The sequence below is a fragment of the Staurois parvus genome, unplaced genomic scaffold (assembly GCF_062004578.1).
Source record: "Staurois parvus isolate SC_StPar_1 unplaced genomic scaffold, SC_StPar_1.0 ptg000207l, whole genome shotgun sequence".
In the NCBI taxonomy this organism is placed as follows: domain Eukaryota; kingdom Metazoa; phylum Chordata; class Amphibia; order Anura; family Ranidae; genus Staurois; species Staurois parvus.
Window position 1 is genome coordinate 2,831,642 of NW_028318003.1, and position 21,096 is coordinate 2,852,737.

At 40.5% G+C, this 21,096-nt stretch overlaps 1 protein-coding gene across 2 annotated transcripts in view; it reads right to left on the minus strand.

Moving 5' to 3' along the window:
• The window catches only part of ARHGEF12 (Rho guanine nucleotide exchange factor 12), a 266,310-nt gene that overhangs the window by 159,519 nt on the left and 85,695 nt on the right, over positions 1–21,096 (minus strand). For both annotated transcript variants that reach the window (XM_089678557.1, XM_089678556.1), the window contains 3 exons: positions 20,782–20,831; positions 20,067–20,124; positions 8,525–8,682 (listed from right to left, as the gene is read on the minus strand). In XM_089678557.1, the coding sequence (XP_089534683.1) occupies positions 8,525–8,682; positions 20,067–20,124; positions 20,782–20,831 (266 nt within the window). The remainder of the gene's footprint in view (positions 1–8,524; positions 8,683–20,066; positions 20,125–20,781; positions 20,832–21,096) is intronic.

The following is a 21,096-nucleotide window of genomic DNA, read 5'->3' on the forward strand; positions in this document are numbered from 1 at the left end:
TTATGGGCAGTCTTATGGCACCCCTTAAGATTATGGACAGTCTTGAGGCACCTCATTCTTAAATGTAAAAAACTATTCTAATAGCTTTATATAACAGCAACATCCACACATGTAGGACACCCAACATTAGAGTTGATTTATTCTTCCAAATCAAATACATATTTGCACACTGACTAGTATGCCACTGTTTCTCTTCTTCCTCAGTTTTTCTCCATCACTGAGCTAATGTGACCCCAGCACAGATGGAGAGGGGCAGAGGAGAGTCAAACAAGCATGCTGTGCAGGCAGCTGACATCCTTGCTATCAACTGATGACGTCATTGGTTGTCAGGACGCTGGTGGCTAAAAGGTTGTAATGGTGCACAATGTGTAACTAAAAGGCACCCGCTGGCTTGTATACAAGTTTTGGGCAACTTTTAGACATTTTACCAAGGCACCCCAGAATAAACCACAAGGCACCCTGGTTGAGAAAGGCTGATTTATATTATTATTTATATTATACGGATTTGGTTTAAGCACATAGAGGAGTGTTGCACTATTTTGTTGTTTATATACTACATAACTAGTTTGACTCCTGCTTCTGAGATAGATATGAGAACATTACCAATAAGAAATTGCAACTTAATTATTTATTATTTGAGAGACTTCTAAAAATAAAAATTGTATTTTTATAAAATATTGTTTTAATGATACATGACTTATTTTTATAAAAACCTGTACATAAAACGATACATTCTTTTATCATCTTATGAAATACATATATAAAAATATACATATACACTACATTGCCAAAAGTATTGGGACGCACATGAATTTTAATGGCATCCCAGTCTTAGTCTGAGGGGTTCCATATTGAGTTGGCCACCCTTTGCAGCTGTAACAGCTTCAACTCTTCTGGGAAGGCTGTCCACAAGGTTTAGGAATGTGTCTATGAGAATGTTTGACCATTCTTCTAGAAGCACATTTGTGAGATGTCTGACAAGAAGGCCTGGCTCGCAGTCTCCGCTTTAATTCATCCCAAAGGTGTTCTATCGGGCTGAGGTCAGGACTCTGTGCAGGCCAGTCAAGTTCCTCCAACCCAAACTCGCTCATCCATGTCTTTATGGACCTTGCTTTTGCACTGGTGTGCAGTCATGTTGGAACATGAAGGGGTCATTCCCAAACTGTTCCACAAAGTTGGGGGCATGAAATTGTCCAAAAAGTCTTGGTATACTGATGCCTTAAGGAGTTCCTTCACTGGAACAAAGGGGCCAAGCCCAACTCTTGAAAAACAACCCTACACCATAATCTCCCCTTCTCCAAACTTTACCCTTAGCACAATGCAGTCAGGCAAGTACCATTATACTGGCAAACGCCAAACCCAGACATGTCCATTGGATTGCCAGACACAGAAGCAGGAGTTATCACTCCAGAGAACACGTCTCCACTGCTCTACAGTCCAGTGGCAGTGTGCTTTACACCACTGCATCTGATACTTTGCATTGCACTTGGTGATGTAAGGCTTGGAAGCAGCTGCTCGGCCACGGAAAACCATTCAATGAAGCTCTTCACACACTAATCTATGGGTTGTGCCAATTTGAAGGCCACACGAAGTTTAGATGTCTTTAGCTATCGACTCTGCAGTTAGCAACTTCTGCGCACTTCAGCATGCGCTGATCCCGCTCTGTCATTTTATGTGGCCTACCACTTCATGGTTGAGGCTTGGAGTTTCGCACACATCGGAATTCCACCAAATATTTCTGTTCTTAGCCTTCCACACCCATGTGCAGAAGCTTTTGATATTATTTCACACTTGATTTTATACACCTGTGCCCATGCAGATGATTTGAACACCTAAATATAATGATCTGGAGGGGTGTCCCAATACATTTGGCAATATAGTGTATATCTTTTGTAACCTTGCATTCAACCCACCCATCACAGTCATGGTTCTAGGACATGCCAAATGTTTAATAGGCCATCTGGGATTGGAATTAACTAAAAAAAACATATGCCTAATCTCAGCAACCTCCAAACCTGATTAACAACTCAAATTAGGAGGTAGGAAGATAGGAGCTATGTACAGTCAGGTCCATAAATATTGGGACATCGACACAATTCTAACATTTTTGGCTCTATACACCACCACAATGGATTTGAAATGAAACAAACAAGATATGCTTTAACGGCAGACTGTCAGCTTTAATTTGAGGGTATTTACATCCAAATCAGGTGAACGGTGTAGGAATTACAACAGTTTGCATATGTGCCTCCCACTTGTTAAGGGACCAAAAGTAATGGGACAGAATAATCATCATAAATCAAACTTTCACTTTTTAATACTTGGTTGCAAATCCTTTGCAGTCAATTACAGCCTGAAGTCTGGAACGCATAGACATCACCAGACGCTGGGTTTCATCCCTGGTGACGCTCTGCCAGGCCTCCACTGCAACTGTCTTCAGTTCCTGCTTGTTCTTGGGGCATTTTCTCTTCAGTTTTGTCTTCAGCAAGTGAAATGCATGCTCAATCGGATTCAGGTCAGGTGATTGACTTGGCCATTGCATAACATTCCACTTCTTTCCCTTAAAAAACTCTTTGGTTGCTTTTGCAGTATGCTTTGGGTCATTGTCCATCTGCACTGTGAAGCGGCGTCCAATGAGTTCTGAAGCATTTGGCTGAATATGAGCAGATAATATTGCCCGAAACACTTCAGAATATATCCTGCCTGTTTTGTCAGCAGTCACATCATCAATAAATACAAGAGAACCAGTTCCATTGGCAACCATACATGCCCACGCCATGACACTACCACCACGCTTCACTGATGAGGTGGTATGCTTAGGATCATGAGGAGTTCCTTTCCTTCTCCATACTCTTCTCTTCCCATCACTCTGGTACAAGTTGATCTTGGTCTCATCTGTCCATAGGATGTTGTTCCAGAACTGTGAAGGCTTTTTTAGATGTCGTTTGGCAAACTCTAATCTGGCCTTCCTGTTTTTGAGGCTCACCAATGGTTTACATCTTGTGGTGAACCCTCTGTATTCACTCTGGTGAAGTCTTCTCTTGATTGTTGACTTTGACACACATACAACTACCTCCTGGAGAGTGTTCTTGATCTGGCTAACTGTTGTGAAGGGTGTTTTCTTCACCAGGGAAAGAATTCAGTTGTTTTCCGTGGTCTTCCGGGGTCTTTTGGTGTTGCTGAGCTCACCGGTGAGTTCCTTCTTTTTAAGGATGTTCCAAACAGTTGTTTTGGCCACGCCTAATATTTTTGCTATCTCTCTGATGGGTTTGTTTTGTTTTTTCAGCCTAATGATGGCTTGCTTCACTGATAGTGACAGCTCTTTGGATCTCATCTTGAGAGTTGACAGCAACAGATTCCAAATGCAAATAGCACACTTGAAATGAACTCTGGACCTTTTATCTGCTCATTGTAATTGGGATAATGAGGGAATAACACACACCTGGCCATAGAACAGCTGAGAAGCCAATTGTCCCATTACTTTTGGTCCCTTAACAAGTGGGAGGCACATATGCAAACTGTTGTAATTCATACACCGTTCACCTGATTTGGATGTAAATACCCTCAAATTAAAGCTGACAGTCTGCAGTTAAAGCACATATTGTTCATTTCATTTCAAATCCATTGTGGTGGTGTATAGAGCCAAAAATGATAGACTTGTGTCGATGTCCCAATATTTATGGACCTGACTGTAACTAGCTAAACAAATATTTCCATGCCCCAATGTATCTTTGTTTCCTTATCCATATCTCATTTTTTGTTGGTATAATTAAAATGCGATGGGAGAAATATGCTAAAATTTGTGCACTCAAACTTTTGTGCAGCTGTGCATGGTAGTCTAGATTTCTAGACTCTAGAAAACACCCACATGTACCTACCTTTCTAGAGCATGCCCCAGTAATATACACTGCTCAAAAAAAAAATTAAAGGAACAATTTTTAATCAGAGTATAGCATCAACTCAAACTCCTGGGATATTGATCTGAACAGGATGAGAACTGACAGAGCCCTACAAAATGACCTCCAGCAGGCCACTGGTGTGAATGTCTCTGACCAAACAATCAGAAACAGACTTCATGAGGGTGGCCTGAGGGTTCGACATCCTCTTGTGAGCCCTGTGCTCACTGCCCAGCACTATATAGCTAAATTGGCATTTGCCATTGAACAGCAGGATTGGCAGGTCCACCACTGGTGCCCTGTGCTTTTCGAAGATGAGAGCAGGTTCACCCTGAGCATGTGACAGATGTGAAAGGGTTTGGAGAAGCAGTTTAGAATGTTATGCTGCCTGTAATATCGTTCAGCATGACCATTCTGGTGGTGGGTCAGTGATGGTCTGGGGAGGCATATCCATGGAGGGACGCACAGACCTCTGCAGGCTAGACAAAGAGCTCAGTGACGCCCTGGTCTAGATCTGGGAGGAAATACCCCAGGACAACATCCGTCGTCTCATTAGGAGCATGCCCCGACGTAGCCAGGCATGCATTCCATCATGTGGGGACCATACAAACTACTGAGTACCATTCTGAGCTTTTGCAATGCAATTTCAGCAAAATGGACTAGCCTGCTGCATCATTTTTTTTACTTTGATTTTCGGGGTGTCTTTGAATTCAGTCCTGTGTAGCTTGATAATTTTCATTTCCATCAAACTATGGGGCATCCTTGCGTTCCTAACACATTACCCAGTCCATATCAGTATAGATATCCAGCATATTTTTCCCCATTGAGATCTGATGCATTTTCAAAGTGTTCCTTTAATTTTTTTGAGCAGTCTATTTTTCCTTTTACCATGTTCCTGCAATGAGCAACTGCTTTCACTACTCCCGTGACATCATCACCAGGCTTGTACAATTCCTGCAGGGGCAGTAATTGTAAGATAAGTTGCTATAGACGTAGGCACTACCCCAGGATTACATCTCCCAAAAGCCTTTTTCGAGGTAAACTCATGTGGAAATGTACAAGTGTTGCAGCGATGTACTGAATGTGTGTCCTTCCATTTTGTCCTGACACATAATGTAACTTGCACTTGTGTAAGGTTCACAGAATTTTTATCAAAATGTATAATACAATGCCTGACAAAGAAATTTTGATTTTTGTGCTCACTGCAAAATCCTATTCTGTAGTTGATAGGACACAGAAGTCCTAAACCCTCAGGTTATACTGCCATCAATGCTGCAGAGAGAAATCTCTAAACGTTTTAAGATGTTGGTCGGGAGACAAGTTTTCCAAAACTCCTCCCTAGCCAGACAGAACGGCTTTAATCAAGGGGATCCTCCAAAAGTCAGGAAGGAAGAACTTCCAACCCCAAAACTGAATTCCTGAGCCACCAAGCCAAGAATAACTTGGTCGTCAGTGACAAACTAATCCATCTTTCCAGAGACCAGACTGACTTGTCCCACAACAACAAAATGCTGGATTACAGAGCTCTAGAGAGAAACTGGGCAAATGGAAGTGCCTCGAAGGGACCATCAGGCCTAGGGTTCCCATGCAAAAGTGCCGATGATTCCTGGACTACACAGTTCGAATCAGAGACTGGAGAGACAGAAGATTCTTTTGTGAAAGGGACACTTTGGCTTGAACGGTGTTCAGGACTACTCCAAACAATACCTGTTACAGTAAATTTCTGAAGGTTCAGAACCCGTCTGGACAGTTAAAGGCATGTCTGTCAGTGCCTGAGATGACTGTTCCCTCAGCAGAAAGTCTACATATTTCACAATAGAGATGCCATGAGAGAAAAGCAGAGATAATACTGGGACAAGCACCTTGGTGAATAACCAAGATTCAGAAGAGAGGCCAAGGAAGGGGGCACAAATTAGTAGTGCAAGGGTCCTACAACAAAGCATAGGAAGCACTGAAATTGGGAGACGAAGATAAGCATCTTTGATGTATGCAAAAGCTAAAAAGTCTCCCTGGGGAAGGGAGGTGATGACAAATTTTGTGAATTCCATGCAGAGTTTTGGAACCTAAATGCAAATATTCAAAAATCTGAGCTCCAAGATGAGGCGAATGCCCCTTTTGGTTTTGGAATGGTAAACAGGTTGGAGCCACGACCCTGAATCTGCTTTGCTGGAGGAAATGGGGAAAGGACACCTTGATCCTGAAGACCCAAGAGGCCTTGATCAATATCTGATAATCTGTACAAAAGCCCCCCTACTCTGGAAAGTGGGGACCCACCTATATTTCATGGAAGGGTTGTCTGAGGATTGTGCCAAACCTTGCGGGTGGACTAGAAGCAAGAGGTTTCTGTGCCATGATGTAGAGGTCGAGGCAGTGGAGAAACAAAATGGGCACTTCTTAACTAAAAGAGGGAGAAGACTTTGCAGTGTGCCCCTTAGGCTTATTTTTTTGAGGAATATGGAACTACCAGGAGCATGTTTGATACTATTATTAAGATATGCTCCATAGAGACATTTTCTCTTGAAGGGATCAAGTGCTTCATGCACAAAGATTCTGCAGTCCAGCACTTAAGCCAAAGTGCCTACACATACCAAAACGACACAGACACACACCAGACAAGAGGCTTCCAGCAAACCAGAGCTGAAGTTTAACACTACAGCCAGGCTGTTCAATAGATTTATTAAAGAAGAAATCGACAACAGTACTTACATTTCTTTTAAGGGATTTTGAACAATCATACCATGAAGTCCTAGTCAAGATCAGGTGCAACAGGGTACACTTTAGAGCAGCACTCTAGAAAAGGCTTTTAGCCACTTTTTGGTTGCGTCCTTGAACACCAGCACATCCACTACTGAAACTGTAAACATCTTGTTAAGGCGGGACATGGACAGCTTCACAGTGGGAATGAATCACTTTGGTACAAAATCCCTACTAAACAGATTCAAGGCTTAAAAAGTGCTTGGGAGAAGCTAATACCATTAAATAAAAACAATAAAAATATTAGGATGCTTTAGATCTCCATAGAAAAATAGATAGAATTTGGTAGATTAACCCACAATATATCTTGGTATAATATTTCAGGTATTGGATCTACTGGATGCTTTATGACGCAATTTATTTGCAAATATCTGGTTTACTCAATCTAAGTCTAGTAATGTTTACTTTTGTATATGGGTGTTACTTATTGGTGTGTCCATGTAAATGTTTATTGAACTGCATGCATGTTATTTCCACCACTGATATTCTCTTTTCAGCCATTGTGTGGCTTTTATTATTAAACGCTAATAAAAACTACAATGGTATTAAGAAAAAAAAAATAAGATGGAAAAGCAAATGCAAATGAAACTTCACCCAAGGCCTGAAGACAGCACTGGCAGAAGCAACAGGCTGATCCTCTAACTACAGAGTGACATTGTATCAATAAGAGTCAAAATGGACTCTTTTACAGCTAATGCTCCCAAATTAGACTGCAACTGCTCAGGTGTAAGCTAATCAGGAGTGGAACAACTTATAATCTGATAGAGCTTCTGCAACCAATTGCTTGGAAGTCACTATAGCCATAGACAAATCTAGAATCTGCAGGGGAGGTTGTGGGAGCTCCATAAAGCTTTGCATGACCCTTGTAAAGGCTGTGCATGACAGGGAAGAGAATGCAGGGATTAAACTGAAAAGGAGTGCAAGGATGGGATAGACTCCAAGTGCAGAGGGCAAAACAACTCCAGGTTGCAGACGTTGGTATCGTCAGTGGGCATGCTGCAAGGAGCCCTCCCGTTAGTAGAAAGTGAGCCCTATACAGCGGAACTGTACACCAGATCTAGAATCAGACAACATGTTGTGACCGGATGGCAGTATGGCAATGCATAGGCTTCATGCAAGAGGCAAGGCCTCAGGTACATGCAAAACCAGGATTGCATATAGCAGGTCAGGGATGGATGACCAGAAATGACCAAATCACTATAGGCGGTCAGCAGGAAGAGAGTACAACGGAGTCCAAATAGGTGCAAGTTGGTGGGAAACACCAGCAGTAGTGTAGAGAAGAGCCTTGACTGAAGAAAAAAATGCTAGAAATATCACAGGTTAGTCTTTAAAACAACAGGATTTGAAAAGGTGTCCATCCTATCTTCACAGACAAGACAAGCAACAACGCAATCCCAGTGGCTCTGGAAATTGCGTAGAAAGCACTCAGCAGTAAACCTGTACTAGAAGTTATTCTGAAAAATGTCCCACGTGGAACCCAATGCCTAAAGGTCGCTTCCAGCTATTCCTGCAATATCCAATCCAGTGGGGTCTGGATATGGTACTCAAAAAGCCAAGCTGAGGATAACCATGCCGGATAGCTGCCATCAAAGCTCCAGCAGCAACAGAATGTTTTTTTTATCCAAGAACAAAAATCAGAGGGGAAAAAAGTGCTACAAAATATACTATGTTACTAGCAGAAAAAGTCAGTCTTTGTTTGCCAGTGTCCAGTCCTCCTTTACGCAGCAGTATAGCCTTAAAGTTTAAGACTCTATACCTCAAACAGAAGAAAAAAATATTTTTTTAAAGTTACAAATAAAATATATTCAGTTAGACACAGAAATCCGACATTTTAAATTTCTTGTAGCTAAACTAACAATACCCGAAGTACTTACCCCCATGGGTATAGGGCTAGTAATTCTTTCAAGGTGCCCATGACTGATTGGTGAGTAAGGAGGTAAAGGTGCTGGAGAGAATGGATCCCCCTCAGAGAGGGGGATATGAGGAGACCCCGGAGGTCGACCTTGAACTGTAAGGGCTACATATGAGCCAGCTGAAACAAGAAAATAAAAACAAACAATCTTCATAAACAACACAAAACTACTACTTTTTCAAGTCAAGGTGATAACAGCTGCTCAATATTATGTATAATTATATTGGAAGTTAGAATAAAAAGTAGCAGTGAAATGCTATCAAATTCATGTACAGTCAGGTCCATAAATATTGGGACATCGACACAATTCTAACATTTTTGGCTCTATACACCACCACAATGGATTTGAAATGAAACAAACAAGATGTGCTTTAACTGCAGACTGTCAGCTTTAATTTGACGGTATTGACATCCAATTCAGGTGAACGGTGTAGGAATTACAACAGTTTACATATGTGCCTCCCACTTGTTAAGAGACCAAAAGTAATGGGACAGAATAATAATCATAAATCAAACTTTCACTTTTTAATACTTGGTTGCAAATCCTTTGCAGTCAATTACAGCCTGAAGTCTGGAACGCATAGACATCACCAGACGCTGGGTTTCATCCCTGGTGATGCTCTGCCAGGCCTCTACTGCAACTGTCTTCAGTTCCTGCTTGTTCTTGGGGCATTTTCCCTTCAGTTTTGTCTTCAGCAAGTGAAATGCATGCTCAATCGGATTCAGGTCAGGTGATTGATTTGGCCATTGCATAACATTCTACTTCTTTCCCTTAAAAAACTCTTTGGTTGCTTTTGCAGTATGCTTTGGGTCATTGTCCATCTGCACTGTGAAGCGGCGTCCAATGAGTTCTGAAGCATTTGGCTGAATATGAGCAGATAATATTGCCCGAAACACTTCAGAATTCATCCTGCTGCTTTTGTCAGCAGTCACATCATCAATAAATACAAGAGAACCAGTTCCATTGGCAGCCATACATGCCCACGCCATGACACTACCACCACCATGCTTCACTGATGAGGTGGTATGCTTAGGATCATGAGCAGTTCCTTTCCTTCTCCATACTCTCTCTTCCCATCACTCTGGTACAAGTTGATCTTGGTCTCATCTGTCCATAGGATGTTGTTCCAGAACTGTGAAGGCTTTTTTAGATGTCGTTTGGCAAACTCTAATCTGGCCTTCCTGTTTTTGAGGCTCACCACTGGTTTACATCTTGTGGTGAACCCTCTGTATTCACTCTGGTGAAGTCTCCTCTTGATTGTTGACTTTGACACACATACAACTACCTCCTGGAGAGTGTTCTTGATCTGGCCAACTGTTGTGAAGGGTGTTTTCTTCACCAGGGAAAGAATTCTTCGGTCATCCACCACAGTTGTTTTCTGTGGTCTTCCGGGTCTTTTGGTGTTGCTGAGCTCACCAGTGCGTTCCTTCTTTTTAAGAATGTTCCAAACTGTTGTTTTGGCCATGCCAAATGTTTTTGCTATCTCTCTGATGGGTTTATTTTGTTTTTTCAGCCTAATGATGGCTTGCTTCACTGATAGTGACAGCTCTTTGGATCTCATCTTGAGAGTTGACAGCAACAGATTCCAAATGCAAATAGCACACATGAAATGAACTCTGGACCTTTTATCTGCTCATTGTAATTGGGATAATGAGGGAATAACACATACCTGGCCATGGAACAGCTGAGAAGCCAATTGTCCCATTACTTTTGGTCCCTTACCAAGTGGGACGCACATATGTAAACTGTTGTAATTTCTACACCGTTCACCTGATTTGGATGTAAATACCCTCAAATTAAAGCTGACAGTCTGCAGTTAAAGCACATCTTGTTCGTTTCATTTCAGATCCATTGTGGTGGTGTATAGAGCCAAAAATGTTAGAATTGTGTCGATGTCCCAATATTTATGGACCTGACTGTATATACCACTGCAATTTCTTGATTGTGTTCTGCAGAAAGTTACAGCTTCCAGATGTTATCCCCACAATTGACTGTAACTTTCTGATTGTCTATAGGGAAGGTTCAATGCTGGATGGAACTGCACTGTTTGTAACAGAGGATTTTTGTCTGGAGTTCTCAGTAGTAAAATATTGTCTGCTTTAAGCTTTATTTCCTGCTATAGGCTCAAAGATGTATAGAAAGGTAGTATAAGTAGTACATAGCCATCCACTAAGCAGAGGGAAAACCGCTTCTCTCTTCTAAATGTATGACTCCCACCCCCATGAAATATTTGTTCTCTACTTTGCAATTACACTTTTTTTGTAGCAAATCTAAATACAAAAAAGGACAATAATCACTATTGTAGACACCCCTGTCAAACTTCTGAAAATGCTAGTTCCTAAGTTGTCATGCTGATCCTTTGGCTAGAATACTGTCCTAATCATGGTCAGAAAACAGGGATGCCGTTTAGGTGTTATGAAGTCACTTGCTGCACATGTGTTCGAAGACAGTGGTTGAAGCATGTACTGAAGCCAAGGTGTAGCATGATGGCTAGGCAACTTAGGTTTTTAGAAGGACCAGCCCAAAAATACTGATATATGTTATGGGTGGTATGTGAAAAGCAGAATAAACTTATATCACTTGGGAATACAAATAACAAGGTGCTTGTCTCTTGTTTCCCATTAACAGACAAACTAAAACAAATAAAGAGCAAATTGTTAAAGCTGGTTAAGGAGGAACTGTAGTCCTGCCCCTCCTCCTGGAATCCCCATCTTTACCTTTCTTGTGATTCCACACATGTGCGATCTTGCCACTGGTTCCTGCAGGTTATCCTGCAGAGGGTGCCCAATATTTTTTTAAAAACATGAATGGAGAAACAGTGGGTGGGGACTAGCAACTTGTAAGGAACAGATGCTAAATGCTGTTAAAAGCCCAAGAACCCCAAAATCTTTAGGAGAAGGGTCTCAGACAGGCAGATGCCTTAGAAAAATGTGAAATCAACTGCAGAAGTTAAGTGTGAGCATCAGCATTTAGGCATATGGCTCAAAGAATTTTAAATAAGAGACTTGTAGGAAATGGTCCCCCCTAGGCACCCTGGGAATGTGAATATGAATGTTTAGGACGAGTTTAAGGGTCTAATAAATTAGCACCTCAATGAGGAGTGCATTGGTGTGAATAGATATGAAGTATAACCCATCATGTTGTGTTTGCCATTAAAAGGTATAATATCCCTCACATGAGAGATATAGTGGCAAGTGTACAGGAGACAAAGAAGAATCCTAGCTACTGCAGTAAACATAGTGGCAGATCTACAGGCGATAGCGCAGGAGCCCAGCTACTGCAGTAATTAAGAAATGTTTTTGAGACATGATGGGACATGCATCCCTAAACAGATAGGGGTCCCTGTGTAGGATTTAGAAAGTACTAATAATTCTTCTCAAACAGGGAAAGAGATAATAACCATACCAAGAATAAGTAGAGTCTATGTGTATCGACACTGACAAACATACACGAAAATAAAAAAACTGTTGACTGATACAGAGTACGTATACCTTATGTTACTATGGGTATAAAATTGCTACAAAAAAGCTGTCAATGGTCCATATATTTCTTTATCCAAAAAGGGAAATCCAAATGTGTACCACAAATCAACACTGGGAAAAATTCTGTATTACCCATAGCAATGTTAAACCCGGAATGGCCAACCATAGTTCCCAGAGCTTGGTCAATTTGTTCATGGTATCTCTATGTTGAAAGAAAGGTGCTCTTTAGCTAATAGCACACCAATCGGGAACAATCCGCACGTTTCCGTATATTACTGTCTATGTAGTGTAAAAACTGTGGGAGGAGTTAGGGTGGTAAATTTGGCTATAATAATAAGAATATATGTGAGATAACAGTAAGTGTTTTTGCCATGCAAGAACACTTAACTTTGAGTTTACAGGCAGTAAACAGGAACCTGGAAATAGGCAGCCTAAACTCAGGCAAATACACTTCCTCATCCAGATTCCCTAAAATACAAATTAACGGGTCAGAGGCAGTCTGGATCTGGGAACACTCTTAATAGTATCAACTACTGCTTGCCAATTTTTAAATTAGTATCATTATTATTATTATACAGGATATATATAGAGCCAACAGTTTGTGCAGCAACAGTGAGTCCCAGCAACAGGGGAAATCTTAACCCATCACCACTGAAAAAGTTTCTGTGGGCTTCAATATACCCTATGTATTATGAAAAAAACTGAGACAATCCCTGCATGGAGAAAGACACCAGTAATACTTGTTCTAGAATTTGCTTCAAGGTCTCAACTGTTGGCAGCTAGGAAATGGAGCCTGGCACATGTATTCTAATGTGAATCTTTGCATGCTTTTTGTATTTCTTCCAGATCTGTACAGTAATCCAGCATGAAACTTTGCCTTTGTGCAGAAGGTTTCTGTAATAAGGACCAAACAAATGCTGATTTCTTTCATTGTGCAGGGTGACTGGTCTTGCATCATTACCAGCCCTCCCCGTGGTTTTTGCATCTGAATATATATTTAAAATGCAAGTTTTGGTGCCCAGAGTTCCAATTGAAGAACTGCCTCCTTTGGTTCCCTACGTACAGCATATTAATCTCTTTTTTTAGTAAGAATAAGGTTCTGCGTGATCAAGAAAAATAAAGTATATGTTTCACTAATTGTTAATATTAAATGATTATATGCGAATGTTAGTATAATAATAGGTCCGCATGCTACAATGACTTTGCAGAGAATAATAGAAGAACAATGGAATGCGTTGTTAGAACATCCTTGAAAGGTTTTTCTGTTAGTTATAGACATACAATCAGTCTCGTAATATTGTACAGCAAGCCAGGGTTTGACAAATTTGCTTGGAATCTAGGAGCTAGCTAAAAAAGCTAGGAGCTAGTTTTATTTTTAACAAAAAAAAAATGTAATTAATTTGGGGGTTGGGCAGCTGTCTCAATTGCAGTGCTGCTGGCTGGGACTGCTCTCTCACTGGGTATTTTCAGAGGATGCGTGTCTCTTTGGGGCTCTTTGGGTGTGGAGATTTAACACTTGAGGTTGTTGGGGCTGGAGTTTTTGGTGTGTGGCACACTGTGTGGGCTGGACTCGGTTCGCCTCCCTGTTTGATTACGGCGCTGCGCGGGGGCTGGTGGGGAGTGGGTGGGCCATGGTGCACGTGGAATGGCTGGTGCCAAAGGGGGGCAGTGTGGTGGAGCCTTTACACACAGCGGCAGCTGGTCTGATGGGGGGAGGAGGGTGTACGTACACAAGGGTTTGGGTGTGTGGGCAGGAAAGGGAAAACTTTGAATTTCCTGTGGGTAAGCAGCCGAGTTGGAGTTTTTTTTTTTTTACTCTGTTTTTGGATGTTAGAACTGGGTCGGTTGCTCAGCGCTGGGACACAGTTCTTATTCGCCGTGGTGACCTGGCGTCTGCGATCTCTCACGAGCTCTAGCATGCGTCTCACAATTGATTTCTTCATGAGCAGGTGCCCCGAAGCGTGAGTTTTCGTTTGTACATGAGTATATGTGGGGGTGCCTCATTTTTTGGCAGAGGGATTTTATGTGCTTAGGAGTAACTTTAATTCTTTAATTGAAAAAAAAATATTACTTAATTTTTTCATCACATAGGGGACAAAGTCCCCATCCATCAGTCAGAATGGATCGGATTGAAGTCAGGTGTAAACAGATAGGCGGTTTGTTTATATCCAACCGCCTATGGAGGACATTGGGCTGTGTCCCCTCTGCATAAGCAGAGCGGACATAAACCAGCCATCCGCCTGCTCAGTGGGGATCCGCAGACAGATCCCCCGCTGAGCAAGCAGACTCCAATGGAGCTTACCCTGTGTGGAAGGACCTAAGGCGGATTGATTATCCAGTACTGCGCTTTCACGGTTGCCAGCACTTCCATCTTTGCCCAGTCTTCCTTCTGAATTCACACTCTCTGAATGGCTAGGCTGCGATGATGTCACTCCCACAGGAGTCATCATTGCACAGACTCTGAATTCAGGGCATACTCGGTGTTCCCGAAATGCAAAGCGTCACTGCACATGTGCTGCAACGCCATCGGCTACGGTGCAAGTTTAGGAGATATTCACCATACCTACACGTAAGATTTACTATAAATTTACCTGTAGGAACAAACTTTAAGTCTGAGTTTACTACTGCTTTAAACTGATAGGTCCATAATAATGGAAATTAATGTCTCTTGTAACATGTGCAAATGTTTCATTAGTTAATAAGCAAATTGACATATTTTATGTTTTAGGGAGGTCCGGTTTTAAAAGTTTTCATTTCTGTATTCTTTGCATTTCTGTGAAGAAGGGAGGTTTTGTATACTTACCATGCTGCACAGATGTGCAAATTTCTTTTAGAGGCTAAGGTTTGCTGAGGCAACATGTTACATACTAAGCAGAGGCGGTAACACGTTGCTAAAGCTGGAATTAGCCTTTAGGCTTGGGTCACACTGCCGCGACTTGGGATTTGACTTGTGAGACCCCAAGTAGCATGACATGTGAACTCCCATGTTAGTCAATGAAAGTGGTCTTAATTAGCACTACTGAAGTAGCTCCGACTCCAGAAAAGGTTCCTGTACTACTTCAAGGTGATTTCTATCAGACTTTTGCCCATAGACATTAATTGAAGTCGCCTCCAAGTCGGATCCTCATCTATATTGAAGTGATTTGGATTTGACATTGCAGGAAGATTACCCAGGCAAAGTCGTATGGCATGAAAGTCGCATCAAACATCACTGAAGTTGCAAAAAATCGTCAGGAAGTCACCTGGCAAGGTTGAACTACAAGTCGTGCAACTTTCAGGTCACAGTAGTGTGGACTGAGCCTTAAACTTTATTTACTCTTTTACTTTTATTTTTACTTTGGAACTCTTCTCCTCTAAACTTTCAGGTTCCATGCACATTGGGCGTTTTCATAACGCTGGTAATGTTAGCTGTGTAAAGTCACGATAAAAAGTGAGTTTTTCAGTGTTTTTGTAATAACGTTTAGTGACTTTTTTTGCATTTTTCAAGGTTTTTGTTTGTAATAAAAAGTCCAAAAACGCTGGTTTGCTGCGATTTACCGTGTTTTGCTGCCTTTTTCAGTGTTAGTGTTTTGGCAGCAAAAAAAACTCCTCTAGAAACCCACTAGTTCTGGGGTTTTTCCCAGCCAAAAAACGCCTCTGCCAAAAACCATTGATTACAGTCTGTGTGCGCATGGACACATAGGGTAACATGCTGGGGAGTTTACTGGTTGTAGAAAAAAAACGCCAAAAGGCAAAAACAGCAGCTGTAAAAATGTCTAGTGTGCATGAGGACTTATAGCTGTTTATCGTGTTTAACATTCTATTCTCTCCTCCTGAGCTTTCAGAGGAAAAATATGATTTCAGCAGCAAAAGGAAAACATTAAATACTAGAGACATCTAGAACTTTAACAACTCCCTTTCACATCTAGCAGATACCACACATTTAAAATGCAATATATTTTGCACATATTTACTGCATGTCAACATAATCTATGCTGCATGTTAGTTGAATCTAGAGTTCCTCTTTAACAGCTTTCCAACTAGATTAGACAATAATTGAACCCAAACAAAAGGTCAAATCAATACCAGGAGTTACAGTTACCATTATTAGCTCATTACCTTCAATTTATATAATAAAAAAGGACATTCTCAAGTAAAACACTTAAGAGTATTGGTTTATTGATCCATGTTCTAATACAAAGCCAACTCCTGGGCACAACTGGACAGTTTAACCTTCCTAATCAAGTAGAAAAAAAAAAACAGTAGAAGCCTTAGAAGAAGTTTAAATAAGAGGCTTTAAACATATATTGAAGCCTTTTGCAAATCAACAGAAAGTATTAATGCAGTTCCCTATGCAAATTGAACGTCTGTTTCCCTGCTAGCCAACTACCACCCAAATAAATAAGCCTAAAGTGGTTCTAAAGTCAAAAGGTTATTTTATCTAGTGCATTTTTTGTATTAAGGTAAAAGAACTTCAACTAGCTGTTCCTTTCCCCCACTCCCTAACACTTACTGCAAGGTACACAGTAATACAGCTGGCAACTGTCACTTCTTCAAAGAATCTTCACCGGCACACAACAAAAAATACACAATCCACAAAAGCTAACTCGTTTTGGCCAAAGCCTTCCTCATTACATACATAAAATGAATACAATTCAAACATATATAACATCAGGACCCCCCTTGATCCAGGGGGCAGTATTAACTTTATTAAAACCATCAATTAATAACAAGTGGAGATGAATCAGTGGGACTCCAAATCGGATATTGCCTGGTACTGTGGTTTCATTGATGACTTGATTTTGGTGTGGACGGAGATGGAAGAGTTTATTGTACACTTAAATAAACATCTAAACTTGGAATTTACATACACATCATCCGAAAAGTATTGATTATTTAGACCTGACTTTAACAGGACATGTGGAGAGTGGCAATGTTTCTAACTTACAGAAAACAATGTTTGGGTAACTCTCTGCTGCTTGCCTCCAGCTGTCATCCTACTCACACCATTAAAGAACTACCTATAGGTGAATGAAAAAGGAATCTGATTTCCTTAGGGAATGTGATACCGTTTCAGACAGACTAAGGGAGCAAGGATATAGTGAACATTTGGTGGATTAGGGGAGAATTCCAGCCTTGGAGAAAGATCAAGACAATCGATTAATAGATCGCTAAACAACTGCAGAACTAAAAGATCTAGACTAATCAAAAGGTCCATTTTGTAACAACATATTCTATGCAGTACAATCAGATTGTCAGCATCATCATGAGATGTTTACCGATCTTGTATACTGATAAGGCTTTATACAATATTTTAAAACAAGGCTACAGGCTTTCCAGCAGAAAGGCCCATACTCTAGGTGCTTTATTATCACCTAGCTTATTTTGCTCAAGAGCCTCTTGTCAACCCAAGTAGTGGTTGAGAGCCAATGGTTCTTATCCGTCCGATGTCAACACGTGTAAACAATGTAAAAACATAAGAAAAGCACTACAGTCACATATTTTTCCATTGGGAAAGTGTATCCTTTAAAATGTTATACTAATTGTACTTCTAAAATGGGTGTTCATCGTAGAATGTAGTGCCGCTGTCATTTCCAGTATGTGGGGTGCATCATTCCCTCCTTACGTGTCAGAATATCAGAGGACTTTAATGACACCAACAATTTACATGCAAAAGGCATCTCAAGTGTCTCCAAACATTTTAGAGAGGAAATCTTGACACTTTTTTTTCTTTCTTTGGTCTTGAACAGATAAAGTCCATTAGAGGGGGTGACACACACCGCATCTTGCTCCAGTGTGAGGTGTGGTGGATCCACACGCTCAACACCAGGGTTCCCTTTAGCTTAATCAGTAGAGTGGATGTCAACCTGTTTTTGAAATTACAAACGGATGATGTTTCTCATATGGATTAATGTGTTTTCCTTTAAGGTTGTTTATTTTATTTTGTTGTATTGTATACATCTTTATTGAGAATAATGATATCACCGTGTCAGTCTTATAAGGCCATCCTTTAAGGTTTGTGACTAGTATATACAGTTCGGTCCATATATATTTGGCACAATTTTAGTTTGTTTCAAGTATTTACCAAAACATATTCAAGCTATAGTTATATCATGGATATGGGCTGAAAGTGCACACTCTCAGGTTTAATTTGAGGGTATGTACATCCAAACTGGAGAAAGGGTTTAGGAATTAAAGCTTTTAAGAATAGCCACCCCCCCCCCCTTTTGAAAGGGTTTTTTTTACAGGGTCAGAGAGGACTGCCCATAGGAGGTGCAGAGTCTTTTTTTTTGCCTACTGTCCTACTCCTGTAGGTGAGGCTATGAAGCCCCTGTTTGGTCATGGATAAAGAAGAGGCTGTATCGATCAATGAATGTAAGAGAGACTGATCTTGCTAGCTTCACTAAAAAACTGCTGAAAGTTGAAATTAGGTTGGTTACGAATTGATAACCATGGAAGGTATTTCTTTGAATTTGTTATCTAAAGAATCAGTCGGCTCACACCTGTACAGAGACCCAGACTGCCGTGGGAAAGGATATAAGGTAGCTCGAATAACCATGGGCGGGTGTAGTTCTACATTAATATGCCTGCAGCAGAACATGTTATCAAGAATCATAAAAAAAAAAAATTGTGAACATATCTGTATGTACGCTAAATTGACAGAAGCCGCTTTGTAATCCAAACCTGAAACAAGCAGCCCTGCCCAGTGGAAACCATATTGTTATTAAACAAAAGCTGGAGATGAGACACAAACAGTCTAGCACTGTAATACTACCAGCTGCAAGTATTTACATGCAATGTTTTCCAGCAAGCATGACAAATGCTTTTCAAATAATCAGTTCTGGGGAGTTTTAATAATGAAAATGAACATTTTAGGATTTTGCAATGTGTTCAGAACTCAATTAGTCTTGTTTATTTTTTGTTTTGTTTTTTTTTTTTTTTGAGGGGGGCGGTGGGCTGACCCTACTTAGAGGCAAGGGGGTAAAAGGGGTAAGAAAGCTTTATGGGAAAGTTTCCTTACATGTAGGGAATACATTATACTTTCATACTGATCACAACAAATGGAATCATGAATGCTACTTGAATGTTACACACCCCATTTCAAGTCTGTTTGCTTTTCAGAGAAGGTCAAATAAGCAGCACTTAAAAGTTCAAATTAAATTTTAACTTTTTCATGACAGAGGGAATTGAAACCTAGATGTCCAAAACAAAATTTAGTAGTGTCAGCATGCAGAAGTTACCTAAACAGAAACTCTATGGGGGGAATGTATCAAAATTGGAGCAGACAGAATCTGGAGCAGCTGTGCATGGCAACCAATCAGCGTCTATCTTTCATTTTCAATGCTTAACTGAACAAACTGGAGATAGAAACCGACTGGTTGCCATGTACAGCTGCTCCAGATGCTGGCTGCTTCAGTTATGATAAATTCCCCTCATTTACTAATTTGCTTGCCTATATAATTGTTACATTAGTTGAGAACATATAAAGTTAAATTTGGTGTACTGTTTTAATAAATACCCAAACCTTAGTCTGAGAATTGAAAATGGCAGTGACAGCACATCATTGTCATCTAGCAGCGTGCACAGGTCTGTGCTTCTAGTTCACCATGGCAACATAAAAAAATGTCCTCTAAGCACAACTGGGTGTTCATTCCCTCCACTTAGCTCAGCTTCCTACTGTACAGTATGGGACATCAAATCCCTGACCCCTGCCTGATGGAGCTCAGAAATACATTTTGAACTGTCTACTTTGGCTCTGGGGAAGAGATGGATGCAGATAAAGAGGTACAACTTATATAGGAGGAACTTTTTACTCTCCTTACATGAGGCTAGTTACTTCAGTAGGTATGGGTTTACAGCGACTTTAATATCTTGTATACCCAACACATGCTTCCTTATTGCCTCCCTGATGGCCTCTCTTAAAGCTGTCCCTGTGCAGCTGTATATATAGCATACAAAAGTGGAACAGCTCATGATCCCTCATTGTAGAAACTACCTTGATTGTGATAATGATTAGGTAAATGAAAATCAAGGATGCTCACACTTTATAAGCTTTACCACTTCCAGATGGTTAGAGTGTGTGACCAGTGTTCCATTAACCTGAAAAAATACAACAGATGGAGATGAGATGCATGTCCTAGTTACTAAGAAATGCAAAATGGCACAAACATGTTAACCAACAAGCATGGTACAGTGAACATTAACATGACACTAAACAATATCCTTAGTCTACAAAAATATTCCATACACATTAACTACTTAATATCCCTGTAATCTATTTGTCATAAAATTAATTCTTATTGTGTGTTTCTTTTTGCTTGTAATTATGTCTGCAAGCTCCCGAACCTCTCCTTTTTCTCCACCCTGCTATTTGTTTGGACTGAGAAGTGAACTACTCTATGCATACTACACACCCCCAGTACGTCTTGGAAACAAGAGAGGGTGGCTACATTTTTACATGCAGTGGGGCCATGGAAAATGAATGCAGCCACCTCTATCAGGAAGGACCAAAGTAGCAAAAAAAAAAGAAAAGAAAAAAAAAACAGAACATGGAGATTTGGAGGAAGCCGAGAGCAATATAAGGTGCATTTTTTGAATTAAGAATACATACTAAAAAATATTTTATTTTTAAACCAGTATCATTTTAAAGGCAGAAAAAAGCAATCATTGTCGGAAATAAAAATACATAAAATAAAAGATTGGAATTTTATTGGCAAAAATAAATTCTTTTGGCTACAGTATTAAAGTATTTTGTACCTTGATGATGCGGTCCCCTGTCTGCACTCCAGCTCGCATGGCAGCGCCATCTAATGCAAAGAGAATCCCATTAATAGAAGTAAAAGCGAACATGCACCTTAACAATATTGCCTAATGGAACAAACACAGTACTATGGCCTGTCATGTGTAACTTACACAGCCCACAAAAGTTCCAATATTCCGCTGTCCGGGACTAACAGTCTTTACTGATCCTTAGTCTTCTTGTTTTATAACAAATAATATCCAAACATTCCAACAGTTTGGAAACTTCTAAGCAAATAAATATAGTCCACAATGAGCCACATCCTTGTATAA